At 43.5% G+C, this 16,309-nt stretch overlaps 2 protein-coding genes across 3 annotated transcripts in view; one reads left to right on the forward strand and one right to left on the reverse strand.

Annotated features, from left to right (window-relative positions):
- The window catches only part of SLC25A13 (solute carrier family 25 member 13), a 109,424-nt gene extending 105,123 nt beyond the window's left edge, over positions 1-4,301 (forward strand). Inside the window, exons 16-18 of the mRNA XM_035129397.2 lie at positions 1,129-1,287; positions 1,382-1,472; positions 3,120-4,301. Coding sequence (XP_034985288.1) covers positions 1,129-1,287; positions 1,382-1,472; positions 3,120-3,300 — 431 coding nt within the window. The 3' untranslated portion in view covers positions 3,301-4,301. The remainder of the gene's footprint in view (positions 1-1,128; positions 1,288-1,381; positions 1,473-3,119) is intronic.
- A 2,532-nt stretch (positions 4,302-6,833) lies between these two features.
- Positions 6,834-16,309, reverse strand: part of DYNC1I1 (dynein cytoplasmic 1 intermediate chain 1) — a 238,502-nt gene continuing 229,026 nt past the window's right edge. For both annotated transcript variants that reach the window (XM_035129401.2, XM_035129399.2), the window contains one exon: positions 6,834-7,766. In XM_035129401.2, the coding sequence (XP_034985292.2) occupies positions 7,656-7,766 (111 nt within the window). In that variant the 3' untranslated portion in view covers positions 6,834-7,655. The remainder of the gene's footprint in view (positions 7,767-16,309) is intronic.

Raw genomic sequence — 16,309 nt, forward strand, 5'->3', positions numbered from 1 at the left:
CAGAACCTTGATCATCCTAGTTGCCCTCCTCTGCACACATTCCAGCTTGTTAACATCCTTAAATTGTGGTGCCCAGAATTGGACACAGTTTTCCAGATGTGGTCTGGCAAAGGCAGAATAGGTAAAGGGACCCCTGACGGTTAAGTCCAGTCGTGACCGACTCTGGGGTTGCGGCGCTCATCTCGCTTTACTGGCCGAGGGAGGCAACGTTTGTCCGCAGAAAGTTTTTCCGGGTCATGTGGCCAGCATGACTAAGCTGCCTCTGGCGAACCAGAGCAGCACAAGGAAACGCCGTTTACCTTCCCGCTGTAGCGGTACCTATATCTCTACTTGCACTTTGACATGCTTTCAAACTGCTAGGTTGGCAGGAGCAGGGACCAAGCAATGGGAGCTCACCTTGTCACGGGGATTCGAATCGCCGAACTTCCGATCGGCAAGTCCAGTGGTCAGTGGTTTAGATCACAGCGCCTCCCACGCCCCCAAAGAGATAAGAGTAAGAGTACAGTCATACCTCGGTTTAAATACGCTTCGGTTTGAGTACTTTCAGTTTAAGTACTCCGCGGACCTCCACTTTCCATTACTTTCCATTACGTTCCATTACTTTCAATGGGAAAGTTTGCTTCAGGTTAAGTTTGTTTCAGGTTAAGTTTGGACTTCCAGAACCAATTACACTCATACTTCGGGTTAAGTATGCTTCAGGTTGATGACTCCGTGGACCCGTCTGGAATGGATTAATCCACTTTCCATTACTTTCAGTGAGATAGTTCATGTCAGGTTAAGTTTGCTTTAGGTTAAGTACAGACTTCCGGAACCAATTGTGTACTTAAGCCGAGGTACCACTGTACTATTACCTCCCTTGATCTGGACACTATACTTCTGTTGATGCAGCCTAGAATGGCATTAGCCTTTTTTGCTGCTGCATCACACTTTTGACTCATGTTAAGCTTGTGGTCCACTAAGACCCCTAGATCCTTTTCACATGTACTGCTAGTAAGCTAGTCAGCACAGACCATACTGAGCTAGATTGAGCATAAGGCAGCTTCCTAGGGCCCTAACAGGCCAACTCACCCACCTCCAAGCAAGTTCAACAAGCTGGTTACTTTTCTGCCCTGCTTTCCCTTTCTCCAGGAATGCCTGCCGCTTCCTTAGTGACGCCTGCGGATGTGGTCAAGACGAGGTTACAGGTGGCAGCCCGTGCAGGACAAACGACCTACAGCGGCGTGATTGACTGCTTCGGGAAGATCCTACGAGAGGAAGGCCCCAGGGCATTTTGGAAAGGAGCTGCAGGTAGCCTTTGCAAACACTCATTTTAACAAGGAAGGATGCATGCTAACCTAATGCATTAACGTGGCTAATAATGGTGTGGTTTCCTGCCCCTCAGCTCGTGTATTTCGGTCGTCTCCTCAGTTTGGAGTAACCCTAGTGACTTACGAGCTTCTGCAAAGATGGTTCTACATTGATTTTGGAGGAACGTAAGTATGTTGGATTGACCACCTTGGCTCTCTTTATAGGAGTTAAGTCTTAAAGAGCTCCAGATTTTCTTTATGAATTAAGGGTCACTAAAGCTCAGGAGAGCTACCCTTTTTAACACCAGTGCTTGTCATGTACATGAGGGCAGACAGGAAGAGGAACACAAGTGTTTCAATAGCAAAGGGAAGATCCATTCACAGAGTGCAGTAGGGTTTTTTAAAAAATACTTTTTATTAAGATTTTCCCATAATACAATAACATTACAACTACAGAAGATACAAATCAATGAAGTGAAATACGAAGTCCTTTCTTTAAAAACAAAACAATATAGTTTTATTAATTTCCAAACTAGGTTCTCTCTTAAAACTAGTTCCTGATCCTTACCACCCACAGAGGACAGTAGCTCCTCACAGCCTCTCATCCTGGGGGACCAGCATTTCCCTGGCCGTCACCCAGGGTCCTCCATCAACCCTCTACTACCCCCATGAGTATACAATCTCTGAACCCTAATAAAGGCCCCAGACATAGAACTCCAAAGAAATAGGAGAAAGCAGAAAATCAAAAGGTGAGAAACAGAAAAAAGAAAGGGACAATAGAATTAAAGAAAGGAAGAGAGAGAGAAGAATAAGGGTGGGGGGGGACCATTAGCGAAAGATACAGAAGGAAAACTTTCATTTTTCCATCTGCCAATAAAAAATAAAATCATTAGAAACCTTTGGCACGGTAGAGTACAGTAGTGTTGGCATGCTGTTAATGAGATTGAGAACATTAGGAAGAACTTCCTGGCAGTAAGAGCTGTTCGGCAGTGGAATTTGCTACCAAGGCATGTGGTGGAGTCTCCTTCTTTGGAGGTCTTTAAGCAGAGGCTTGACAGGCATATGTCAAGAATGCTTTGGTGGTGTTTCCTGCTCAGCAGGGGGTTGGACTGGATGGCCCTTGTGGTCTCTTCCAACTCTATGATTCTATGAGAAGTCTCATCAGCCATCATGTCACCTCTTCTGCCGACACTCAAAACAGATTTCATACTGAACCGATTTCTGGGTGTGTCTCAAAGTAATTTTTAATGTACTTCTACTGTGCTGCTTTATAGGCAGCTGCTGGAGATTATAGGACTTTGTTTTTCTACAGGCATGTAAAACATTCTCCACCCCAGATGCTGTTTGGCTCCATCTTCCATCACCCCAGCCAGCAAGACCAGTGGCCAGGGATGATGGGAACTGTAGTCAAAGAGCATCTTGGTCAGCAGACTAAAGTTTAAAAAAGAGCGGCTTGCAGTCTGAAAGGAATCGGTACAAAAGAGGAAAAAGAAGATTATAGGAAACTTCCCATCTAGCTCAGTATTGCCTCTCCACAGTTTCAGGCAGGGCATAGCTTTACCTGGAGATGCTGGGTATTGAACCGGGGACCTTCTGCATAAAAAGCAGATGCACTACCACTGAGCTATGGGCCTTCCCCAGCCCCAGGTACCAACTCTTCCACAAGGCTGAGTGCTGATGTTGCCCAGTGACCAGGAGGAATAGCCATGGATGGGAGGGAGTTTGGAAAGAGGCGGAAACCAAATAGCATTTTGTCCCAGGCAAGCCCTTGTGGGCAGGGGCTCTTTTTCTCTGGAAAGAACTTTACATATATCTATATAATATGTATTTCAGGAAGCCAGCTGGATCTGAAGCCGTTCTGAAAACAAGGATCACCTTACCTGCACCAAACCCCGACCACGTGGGGGGCTACAAGTTGGCCGTTGCCACTTTTGCGGGAATTGAAAACAAATTTGGACTTTACTTACCTCGATTTGGGTCTTCACCACCTACCTCAAAGGCAGCGCCTGTCTGATCACAAGGCAGCGACTTACTTTTACAGAATGTTGGGAAAGAGCCATTCATCTGATCAGTCTTAATAACTTCATTCCTTTAGCTTTCCGGTCTCAACCCAGCATCGTCTGACCTGCAAGTCTTTCCTCCCACCTGCTCCCCCATCTTTTAAGTGTGAATCATTGGTCTCTGCGCTTCCTTTTATCGGATCACTGGGAAATTCTTGCTAGAGTAGTCTTATCGGTTTGGGTCCATGAATGCATTTTTGTTCTTTCTTGCACATACCTGGGATCGTGAATGTACTTGGGCAGTATGCAACTGCCCTTCTTGTTGGGGAGGGTGGTGTATTCTGGGGAGGGTGGTCCTGTCATCATGGCTGCATGTTGGCTATTCATGAGAGATCGTGGTGCTCAACGCAGAACAATTTAGACAGCGCGTCTAAGAATTGGGGACACATTCCCTTTGCATCCGTACCATAGGATTCAAAAGGTGTCAATACGAGTGGTACCTGGCTCTTGCCAAGAATGACTGTATTTTACATGGGTACTACATGCACAAGTTGCATTCCTGGATTGTATTAGGAGGGTTTTATGGGGAACATGTTTTTCTAACTGAAACCACATCGACAAGCGTTTAGCAATTATATTCTGTTCCTGGTATCAGAAGGCTTGTGGGGTTGGGGGTGGGGAGAGAAATCTAATTTTTTCCCATAGTCTCTGCACTTTATGGAAGAGCATCGTACCACATGAGATGAAAATTCAACACCAAAAGGCACGAGCCACCGAGAGGTGTAGCTATACATTCTTCAGTGCTATTTGCCTCGGGGCTCCAGCGCAGCTTTCGTCGACACTAATGGAGGCTGTGCCCAAGGGGGTCACACCAGGCCTGCATCAGCATTTGGATTCTTGTTTTTTGTGTTGGTGCACAACCTGCTGCTTGTTTAAATAAATGCAATAGAAAAACCCATGCACTGTATCAATGGTATCTGCCTTAACTGCCAGCTTGTAATTGACAAATATTTGTGTGGAAATTCTTAATAATTTTTATGAATTAAAACAGATTTTTTTTAAAAAAATACAATAATAATAATAATAACAACAACAACAACAACCAGATTAAATATTTTGCCTTCTTTTGGAGAGGGGGTGGGCATGGGGCTGCCTTGCAGAGTTTAGTGTGAAACTGAGAAAATCCAACATACCAACATTAAGGCCACATTCGCGCCATGACGCCACTTTAAAACAGTCGCAGCTTTCTGCAAAGAATTATGGGAGATGTACTTCGTTAAGGGATCTGAGAGAGGCTAAGTCATTGAGGGCTAAACTCTTTTCTTGCTTTTAACAAGTATTGCAACATATGCCTAGAAAGGCTTCGCAGTGCAAGCCTTCTGTCACGAATGCCACCACATGGCCTGTTTTCCCATGCTGAGACCACCAGTAACTTTTTAAAAGCTCGTCCCATTTTTATAAAATGGATGTAGGCTTTGGTTTTTAATAGTAATTTTTAAAAAAGTTTGCCTTGGATCTTTTTAAAGCGTTAACTAAAGCCACTAACTGGATCAAATTCTCCACACATTATTACTTAAAACATAAAATCGGAATACTGCAATTTTTATTGATTTAATAGAACTGATTGGTTAAAGTTCTATGTCACAATTAAGAGCAAGGGCATTCATTAAACAAGCTTTGGGTGTTTGCAACAGAACCTAACTCTGTGCATTTATTTTAAGAAAACTATTTATATGCTGGTCGCTATTGTAAGAAATATCAAAGTGTTTTACAATAATATCTATATATACTTAAAAGCACACATAAAAATTAAAATCTGGTATTACCATTACCTATTCTGAATTGCCTGCATAAGCCTGGCAGAACAGAAAAGCTTTCAGCAATCATTTTTAAAGGTTGAAACAGACGGCGCCTAAGCATTGGCTGGGTGCAGACTTAGATGGGACTTTGGCCTTCTTTTTATGAAGAAGTCAAGTTGGCAGACTGTCAATTTATAAAACCTTGCTGTACCTTGTTACGGGTATTGTACTTGTGTCCTGGCCGAGAATTTGAGCTGAATGCTGAGCAGTCTCCCCGACCCACCTTGTTCAAACTTCAAATTCTGCCACAAATTTAACAAGCTGCTAGCCTTAAGCAAGATCCTGTTGTCTTAACCTCAGCCAGTCAGCTATAATATGGGTTTGATACCAGCTCACCTCCAAGGATAGGGTAAGGACTGCAGCCATCGCTCTTACGGCACCAAGACTTCAGGGCAAGAGTGCCCTGAATGTGCCACCAAGTAGGACCTCTTTGCCATGTTGGTTCCCTGGACGCGTCCGATGAGCACAACCCAACTGGTGTGGCTCTGCATTCGGCTCGGCGGTTCTGATTAGGCTCCGCACTGTGGAAAATGAGCAGTGTAAAAAGCACTTTGGAAATGGAAGCATCATTTTATCACTTGAGCCGTTTAGCTGTGCTGCTAAAGGACATATTTTAAATCTAATGATTATACATAATAAATTACTGGCTGGTTTGGAAATAAGTAAACCTCAAGATACTTTCATTATGGAACTCTCCGGGGAAGTTAAACACAGCAAATAACCCAGAAACAGCACTTGAACAAATTGTGCTTTTTTAACCACTCTCGGTGTATACTTTAGAAAGTAGTCCTACTTGCCGCCTAAGAGGCAACGCTGCAACTTTGCGGGAAATACAGGGGGCGAAATACAAGAACTCTATTTTGGCAAAGTCCGGGGACAAAACGGATGGTGCCATTTGGCAGATGCGTGGTTGCAGAGAGAGAGAAAATGGAATTGTGAACAGTAGGACCAAAATGTGTGGTTTTGCCTTTTTTTTTTTTTGCTTTGGCTCTCTCTGCAAAGCCAAGTGTCTGGACCAAACTGGTCCTCTGCATCGTTTGGAGCAGGTTAGGATAAAAGATGCTGACTTGGAGCTTAACCAATACCCAAAGAACCCTTGCCTTGAGACACTGCCTGTCCCATTCCATTGACAAAAGACACTTATTTTGGATCATTTAACAGTGGACTAGGAAGGTATGTCCAGTTTGGATACTAATGTAGGGATGGGAAACTTGTAGCCCTTCACCATCCCTGACCATTGACCATGATGGGTGGGACTGATGGAAGTGGGATGGGCAGGGCAGGACTCCAAAGCCCTCCCAAGAGACCATCCCAATGGTTGCAGCTGAACAGAGGAAGTAACGTCAGACCTCATTTAAGTGCACAGACAGATTCTGCAGTAATTTGAGCAAACACAGTGTAAAATTGGCTCATGTGGCCGGGAAGCTGCAGAAGCTCAGAGCTTAAATTTACACATGGGTCTATACATATGAAGCGTCAGAATGGCCCACAGAAATCTCGCCGGTAAGATTATGGTTGTGCATTTGTAATATTGACTCTTGCCACTAAAAAAAAAAAAAACCTTGTTCATCTAATCAATGTTACTACCCCAGAAGTTACAATTCTCTGGCTGACCAGTAACGGAAATAATTTTATCAAGAAGAAAACCAACAAAATGTGGCTACAGAACAGCTGTGACACATTTTACTGCCGTTGCCTCTGTCTACTTCTGAAACAACACTTCCTCATTCAGACCATTAGTGGTATCCTGCAATGCGTGCCGGGGACCAACTGCACATGAAATATTGCTAAAGTATCTAGGATTAATAGGCGATTTTAGAAAGTTCTGTTTATTCAACCAAACCCTTTTACAGATTTCATTTTAGTAAAAAGTGACATCCAGTAATAGTTGTTTGGGACTCGACATAACCCCAACAGGCATGCAGAGACAATGCAGTTTGCTCGTTATGCACATGCTTTGGGATCGTTTATTTTAATGCTTTCAAATAAATATGTTCCATGCAGCACACCGCAATAAATAAGGAGCAGCAATGTTCGTATAGTACATCCATTCATAATGTAAGTCACCATGTGAAACACCACATCTAAAAGTCTCTGGCCCAGTCCCATGTTGCGAAGCGCACCACATCTGTACCCAATCATATCTGACTTCATATGGATTTAATAGGACTGTGCCAGAAACACGCGCGAGCCCAAGTTTATCCAGGAGTTCCTAGCTAGTTACTGCATCTACTAAAGGATTTAAAAGGCAACAACCCAACCCGCTTGGGCTTGATTTGTCCTCTCATTCATAAACTTCTCAAAAAGAAATATGAAGCATGAAAACGCTCTGGATATTTTCAGACTGCTTGAAGCACAACGCGATTAATATGGAGAAATCGGAACCCCGGGGAATGCTGGCGGCAACACTGGCATGGAAAGCCACAACAATACTGACTTGACACGGAACATGACTGCAATCAACAGAGGGCAGGTGGCTACAAAGGGGAGGACACCTCTCTCTCTCTTTTCTAGGCAGAGATCTCCATGGTTCCCTCTTCTTCGCTGTCTGCTCTGTTGGCGCGGATTTCCACCAGAGTTCGGGCAAATCGGGTCCACTCATCGTTGTGCGGTATAGCAAGCTGCAAGAATTAAACAGACAATGGCGTGGAGAAATTAAAGACTGTAGACAAAGGGAGGTCTTAAGCCACACTGTTTTGACTGTCATTCGTTATTCTGTTTACAGCAGCCCTCTTGGAGGAATGATGCAACTGGGTGTTTTATAAAAATCTGTGATGGGGTATGTTAACAGCCAGTTGAACAGTTTTGTTGTTTTTCTTAGGCTTGCCTAAAGAGGTTGCGAAAATACTATTCCAAGCATCCTGCCAACGGCTGGCTAGGGCTGATCAGCAATATAGTTCAGCACCTGGAGGACCACAGGTTAGCCCCTCCTGCTTTAGGATGATACTAAATAGATAGATAAATAAATAGATGGATGGATTGCTAGATATAGGATAAAAATGCTGTAGGGCAATGAAATGAACACGACACATTTTATCATGTTAACAAGTGGCAGAATCCAACCAAATGCTATCGCTACCTTTAAAACCAACTAAAGTCTTTTCTAGTTGATGTAGGCAAGACTATTCAGACTTTCAAACATTAAGCATTTATTTACACCATTTATGAACCATGTTTCGCCACAACATGATCTCATCAGCCTTGGTTTGAGATGTGCTCTTTATGTTTATGCATCTCAGTAATGACGGCACTGAATCAGACTGGCCTAGCTTCCCTGCTATCAGAGTGTTGGTCTGGAAGGAGATGTCCCACTACAGTAGAAGGCCATGACAAATCAGGGATGAGGAAGCTGTGGCTTTCCAGATGTTGGGCTACAACTCCCACCATCCCTGCCCACTGGCCATGTTGGCTGGGTCTAATGGAAGGTGGAGTCCAATGGGAGGGCCACAGGCTCCCTATCTCTGCTATAAGTTAAGGTCAGAATGTTATCATAGCAGCAGCTGGACACGACCAGGGCGATTCTACATGGGTTACACATGTTAAAAATGTATGCCCCATGATTCTACATGGGTTACACATGTTAAAAATGTATGCCCCATGTCATATTTCTGAAATCATTATGTAGCGAGATTTGAGAGGGGACATGTTGCATGATTTTTGCTCTGGCCTGTTTCTAAGTACAGCTACAGAAAAGGTATATAATAAAAATGCTAAGCATCTCTGGAGCAAGCAAATATTATGCAAACTGATCAGAATTTCTCCTCCCAGCCCTTAACACTGAAAATACCTGGTAAAATTGTTCCTTTTTTCACTTTATTCTTATGAAGACAGGACAAAAGTATGCTCTGAGCAGGATATGTATTTCAAATGGAATGGATGCTAGGGTGCTTTAGTGATACCACGAGACAATCCCACCCTACCCCCCACCCCAGAATCCATTCTAGCCGAATCTAGTCTTGCAATTTTTGAGAGATAATGCAAAACAAGATTGAAACAATCACCAGACTGCTTCCTCTATGTACATTTTCATAGACTCCGACCCTAGAAGCTGGCAACATGAATTTAAATTAACCATGCACATTTTTACAGCTCCTTAAAGTCTGTAATCTCTCACTGGATGCTGTAGGAGAAAGTAACTGTGTAAAGAAACTATGCAATGTAGATGGCTGGAAAGGAACTTCTTTCAAGGCAGGAAGCAGTGTGACTGACATTGAGCATCTGGGGTATGTGCCCCATTACTGCCAGTGAGCCATAAAAGGTAAAGGTAAAGGGACCCCTGACCATTAGGTCCAGTCGTGACCGACTCTGGGGTTGCGCGCTCATCTCGCATTATTGGCCGAGGGAGCCGGCGTATAGCTTCCAGGTCATGTGGCCAGCATGACAAAGCCGCTTCTGGCAAACCAGAGCAGCACATGGAAACGCCGTTTACCTTCCCGCTGTAGCGGTTCCTATTTATCTACTTGCATTTTTACGTGCTTTCGAACTGCTAGGTTGGCAGGATTCGAACTGCTAGGTTGGCAGGAGCCAGTGAGCCATAAAACCATACAATTCTTTTATGCACCTTATATAGAGATATATCTCTGCAAATTTGTACTACAAGTGCAGAAGGAAGGATCTGTCCATTTCAGTTGTCTCCATTTTTCCAATCTTAAATTCAGTTCTCCAGATTTGGCAACAATTTCTGATTTCTTTTTCTTTAAATCCATATGAAAATTCATCAGCATCTTAGTGCAAATTTCTCCTAGAAAACACATTTTCATACGCAGTTCAATGGACTACAAGCTATTTCCCCTAATATAATGCACTTGTGTATGCTATTTTCATTAATATCTTCCTTTTTATGCACACTTCCCCCTAATACATGCATTTTGGTAAAAAGTGTTGGGTTGGAGAACTGCATCACAAAGTCTGGGTAAAAATGTGAATTTTGAAATATGGCAGTTTTTTTTTGTTCACATCATTTTGGAAAGTGGAATTTTGATAGATTTTGGCTTTATATGTGTACCTAATTGAATTTCTCCTGGTTCTGGCACAAAAACTGCTTTGGTCACCTCTGTGGGAAGAAAGAGAGGGGAAATGTGTCCCTATTCATTCTTTCTTCTTGACCTTCTCTACCACTGACCATAGTATCCCTCTGGAGTCTCTATCTGAATTGGGGGTGGCGGCGCTGCTTTGTGGTGATTCTGGTCCTGCTTGGATGGTTGTTTCGAGAGGGGGATGCTCGAGGAGTGCTCCTCTGCCCCATGGAGCCTTTAACATGGGGTTCCTCGAGGTTCCATTTTTATCTCCCGTGCAATTTAACTTCTACATGGAACCACCAAATGGGATCGACTATAGAGTTTTGGAGTACATGGTCAGCAATATGCTGATGACGCTCAGCTCTATTTCTCCTTTACATCTGCAGGTGAGGCAGTGGAAGTGCTGGACCAGTGTCTTGCCTCGGTAATGGACTGGATGAGAGCCAACAAACTGAAGCTCAATCCACATAAGACTGAGGCACTGTTAGTGGGTGGTTTCCAATGGGAGGCGGCCTGCTCTTGGAGCAAGTATGTAGCTGTTGTTGTTTAGTCGTGTCCGACTCTTCGTGACCCCATGGACCATAGCACGCCAGGCACTCCTGTCTTGCACTGCCTCCTGCAGTTTGGTCAGACTCATGTTGGTAGCTTCGAGAACACTGTCCAACCATCTCATCCTCTGTCGTCCCCTTCTCCTAGTGCCCTCCATCTTTCCCAACATCAGGGCCTTTTCCAGGGAGTCTTCTATTCTCATGAGGTGGCCAAAGTATTGGAGCCTCAGCTTCACGATCTGTCCTTCCAGTGAGCACTCAGGGCTGATTTCCTTCAGAATGGATAGGTTTGATCTTCTTGCAGTCCATGGGACTCTCAAGAGTCTCCTCCAAGCATCAATTCTTGGGTGACCAGCCTTCTTTATGGTCCAGGACTCACTTCCATACATCACTACTGGGAAAACCATAGCTTTAACTATACGGACCTTTGTCGGCAAGGTGATGTCTCTGCTTTTTAACATGCTGTCTAGGTTTGTCATTGCTTTTCTCCCAAGAAGCAGGCGTCTTTTAATAGGGGTATTAAAAGTAGCTAGGGGTACTCTTTTAAAGGTATAGTGTGCCTGGTGCCACAGTCACCTCAGGAGACAAATTACCAGGCTTGGGTACCACTGTACCGCCTTCAACCTCCACCCATACCCTTGCACATCATTTTACAAAAATGAATGTCAGAGAGGTGCTATTTGGATTTTATGTTTCCTATTCAAATACCATATATATTTGGACAGATATATTTCTTCTTCTTTCTTTATCTGAAGCCTGTAATGCAGATTCGCTCAAATTTCCATCTCAGGGTTCTCATTTTTATATATTCCATTCTAAATTATGTTTGGCTTCAAGAGAGCTAGTTAAAAAGATTTTGTAAAGCTGGCTAATTAAGGACCATCAAAAAAAAGAGAGAGAGAGTTTGAGTTTATTTTAGCTTGGTTCCTCCAATAGCATCAGCCAAGCAAATGGTTATAATGACTAAGATGAAGCTTCAAAATAAAGACCGAGTGTGGTTTATCAGCATCCTTATAATCTTTCAATTTAACAGAAGCATTTTAGGAAAGAACAGAAAAACCCTATCTCAGGAGTGCATTAAACTGTTTACTCCAAGCACAGCTTTTGCCATCCTGAAGCTGTCTGCACACAAACCATAAGAAATGCATTTGATACGGAACGAGATTTGTTGCAAACGGTTTTGCACGTAAAGATTTCTTCACGATTCAGTCATGCAAGGAACCAGACAACAGGGTAAGTAGGAACTGGATTCTCAAATGATACTGTCAAATACCCGATTTATAACACATACATGAGTCAATGACCAAACAATTTAAGTTAAATGCTTTAAGTTTCTTCCTTCCTCAGTAACATGTTTGGGATTTTAAGGGAAGCAGGAAACTGTTATGTTGAACTAATAATAAACCTATCTCAGTCTGGCTGCTGCTTTAAGTTATTTTAATTGACTGATTGATTTATAGCCCATTATTCCCACCAAAGGAGACCAGGGCAGCAGACACACCTGTAATTAAAAATAAAATAAATTGTTAAAACAATATAAATATTTTAGAACAATAGAATTGTAGGATTGTACATCTACAACTAATTTAAGACCAGTTACAACCAAATCATGTGTTTGGACATGCCTGCCGTAAACAGAACAGTTTTTAGCAAGCATCTAAAAGAGGACAATGATATTGCCAGCCTTATGTCAATAGGCAGGGAGTTCCAAATTTCAAGTGCTATCACTCTAAAGCAGGCATAGTCAAACTCCGGCCCTCCAAATGTTTTGAGACTACAATTCCGATCATCCCTGACAACTGGTCCTGTTAGCTAGGGATGATGGGAGTTGTAGTTCCAAAACATCTGGAGGGACGGAGTTTTATGCCTGCTCTAAAGGAATGACTCCTTACAAGTAAAGAGCAAGCGTTGCATGGCACTTGTACAAGTGTTGCGGATTGAATAAACTGAATTAAGTAAATCTATTCAGTAAACTGGTCCCAAGCCATTAAATTAGCAACCTGAATTCAGCCCGGTAGCAAACTTGCAGCCATGCGGGTGTAATATTCTGGCAGACACTAACTCCTAACCTGAAAGCCTGGTGATCACCCTAATCACTTTCCAGAGCAAAAAAGAGTTTGTTAACCACCCTGAACTCTGGCAAATGGCAAAATCACTCCTACCTAGAGAAGACCTAGAACTGTTCTCACCAATATTCCCCCTCCATTGCACCACTGGGCATGAGTAACTTGCCCCATTTATTTATTTCTTGCATTTATATCCTAATCTTCCCCCCCCCCAAGGAACTCAAGATGGCGTACTTGGTTCTTCCCATCCTTGTTTGATACCAACAACCTTGTGAGGTAGGTTAGGCAGAGAGGCAGCCCAAGGTCACCCAAGTGAGCTCCATTGCCGAGTGGGGATTTGAACCCCATTCTCCCAGGTCCTAGTCCGTGACTCTATAACCACTGTCAACACACTGGCTCTCAAGGGGGGCTACAGTGTTAACTCAGTCAGTCTGGTTCCAACCCAGCAAAGCTTTCCTGTATGGATTCATTTAGAGTGTTGTAGAGAGAAAACCAGACAGATACTCAAATCAAGACAAAGACAAAGAAGTATCATATAGCCACAGACGTATTAAAAATAGATAATTAAAATTTACAAAAGGATTAAACATTGCATGAAGACAATCGTAACTACAACACTCCTTCCCAAATCTGACACAGAAGACGAACCCAGTAACGAAAAAGTTTCCATATTAGAAATCCATATAGCTTTCTTTCTCCCTATGGGGTCTGCTTGCTTGCGTGCGCATATATATATATATATATATATATATATATATATATATATATATATATGAGCACACACCTTTTCTGGCTTTGATCCTGCGGTAGTATCAAAACTCCTTCATTATTTTTCTTTATATATATAGTCTGAAAAAGTCTGTATTTTTCCAGGAAACTCCCAATGCCACACACATGGCTGGAAACAAAGTGGGAGGTAATCTGAAAGCGGGTTGGGGGGGGGAGGAAGGCCACCAAAGTAACCGAAAGCACCCTGTTCACATAGCTGGAGCACCACTGTGCTTAACTCTTCAGAGAGCCGAGCATCATTGCTAACAATGGATGAAACCACCGGCGAGAAGTTGAAGCCAGAAAACTGCATGCAGATGATTTTAATCAGCTCTGTGTATATACTGGTGTGCTTAACTGAAGGGGTGGGATACCACAGACAGGCTAAAGACTGTCTCCGTTCAACACACAGCAGGTATTGCAGGAACCCCCCCTCCCTCCCATAAAGTTCATTTGTGGGTTTTCATCTTGATTAACCTCCGCTATGAACTGTGTCTCTTTGCACTGTTCTGGGGCGGCCGTTACAGATCACGGGAGTTGCAGCAGCAAAGATAAGAAACCGCAGGATCCCTACAGGCACACGCGCCAGATTTTTTTTGCCACTGGCGAAACACACAGAGCTAAAAGCGCGCACCTCAGACGAAATCCTTCGAAATTGAAAACTTTGGCTAATCCTTAAGAGATAATAAGGGTTGGGAACATGTGGCCTTTTAGTTCTCAGTACCTTGCATCTGCCCTCATCCCTGGGAGGGATGGAGACCAACCTCTGGAGGTCCACAAGTTCCTGCTTAGATGATGTTGAGCAAATTAGCAAGTTGGCCAAACCACCTACCATTTTGAGAACTGCCCTAACATTTCCTCCTCATTTTTCACAGCACTGTCTTCATTATTGGCTTGAGCTTGATGGTTCTGTGTCTCACTCCAATCCAACCCTCCCCACAAACTTTTTGAACCAAACAAACAAACAAATAAATAAATAATACTTATAATAATTTTTCATTTATACCTCGCCCATCTGCCTGGGTTCCCCCAGCTACTCTGGGCGGCTTCCAACACAATATTAAAATACAATAATCTATTAAACATTAAAAGCTTCCGTAAACAGGGCTGCCTGGACTCCAAAGGAAGTCCAGGCACCCTTGCCGACTCCAAAGCTTCACCGGCCTTGGGAAATCCAATCTACGGTCCATTCTGCCTACTTGGCTTGGAGCAGAAAGGAAATATCCCAAGGGGAGGGCTATTACCTTCTGTGAGTGGTAAGGGCTAAGAACAACCTTTAAGAGAGGACTTTGTATTCTGTTTGTATTTTTTGTAGCAGTTTTCGGGGGTTTGGGTTTGTTTTTAAAAATTACTTTATTTTTCTATATCTTAATGCATTGTGAAAAGAATTCCAACAAAATTCTTAACACTAACATAAGGTTACCAGACGTCCCCGTTTCCCCACAGAGCCTAGGGCTTTCCGATCAGAAGGTTGGCGGTTCGAATCCCCGCGACGGGGTGAGCTCCCATTGCTCGGTCCCAGCTCCTGCCCACCTAGCAGTTCGAAAGCACGTCAAAGTGCAAGTAGATAAATAGGTACCGCTACAGCGGGAAGGTAAACAGTGTTTCCGTGCGCTGCTCTGGTTCGCCAGAAGCAGCTTCATCATGCTGGCCACATGACGGCCTCGGTCTCCACCCCCATCGTTCTGAGGTCCAGTGCCGAGGGCCTTCTGGTGGTTCCCTCGCTACGAGAAGCCAAGTTACAGGGAACCAGGCAGAGGGCCTTCTCGGTAGTGGCACCCACCCTGTGGAATGCCCTCCCACCAGAGGTCAAAGAGAACAACAATTACCAGACCTTTGGAAGGCATCTCAAGGCAGCCCTGTTTAGGGAAGCTTTTAATTTTTGATGGATTTCTGTATTTTAATATTTTGTTGGAAGCCGCCCAGAGTGGCTGGGGGAACCCGGCCAGATGGGCAGGGTATAAATAATAAATTATTATTATTATTATTACCTGGAAGCTGTACGCCGGCTCCCTCGGCCAATAATGCAACATGAGCGCCGCAACCCCAGAGTCGGTCACGACTGGATCTAATGGTTAGGGGTCCCTTTACCTTTACCTTTACCCCATACAAAACCCATTGAAGTTGAAAAGTGTCCCCGGATTCATTGAAAATATCTGGTAACCTTACACTAACAGTCCATCCTGCATACTAAACTGGCAGTGGTTCTGTTTAAGGGCTAGTCGGGCTCCAGTGGCAGTAGCTCTCCTGGGTTTCAGAAATAGGACATTTCCAGTACTACCAGGAGATCCCAGGGATTGAACCTGCAACCTTCTGCATGCAAAGCAGATGCTCTACCACTGAGCTGTGGCTCTTTCCCAAGGGAGCCAAGCCACGAATCTTAAACTACACTAAGTGTTTCTGCAGGGGAAATGAATAGAAGGGGAAACTGAACTGGGAGTTGACCCAGGTTCCTGGTAGGATATTAATTTGGGGGCGCACATACATTTAAGGTCTGTAATAAATGTGGTTAACTGAAGAGAACTGGATTGATGTGGAGCAGGATCAGTTGGAGAATTAATTGAAATTGAATAAATTAAAGAAATACTGATTTGGAAGAATTTGAGGTGGGGTACAAGTTAATCGAATAATTTTATCTGGGATGCTTCCAATGAGAAATTAGTTCCTCTTCTGTGTATTTATTTAGTTATGAATGTATGCTTCCTTTTATATTGACACTGATTTTATTATTACTGGTATTTATTGTAAGCTGTCCTGAGACACC

The sequence above is a fragment of the Zootoca vivipara genome, chromosome 12, assembly GCF_963506605.1.
Source record: "Zootoca vivipara chromosome 12, rZooViv1.1, whole genome shotgun sequence".
NCBI classification, from domain to species: domain Eukaryota; kingdom Metazoa; phylum Chordata; class Lepidosauria; order Squamata; family Lacertidae; genus Zootoca; species Zootoca vivipara.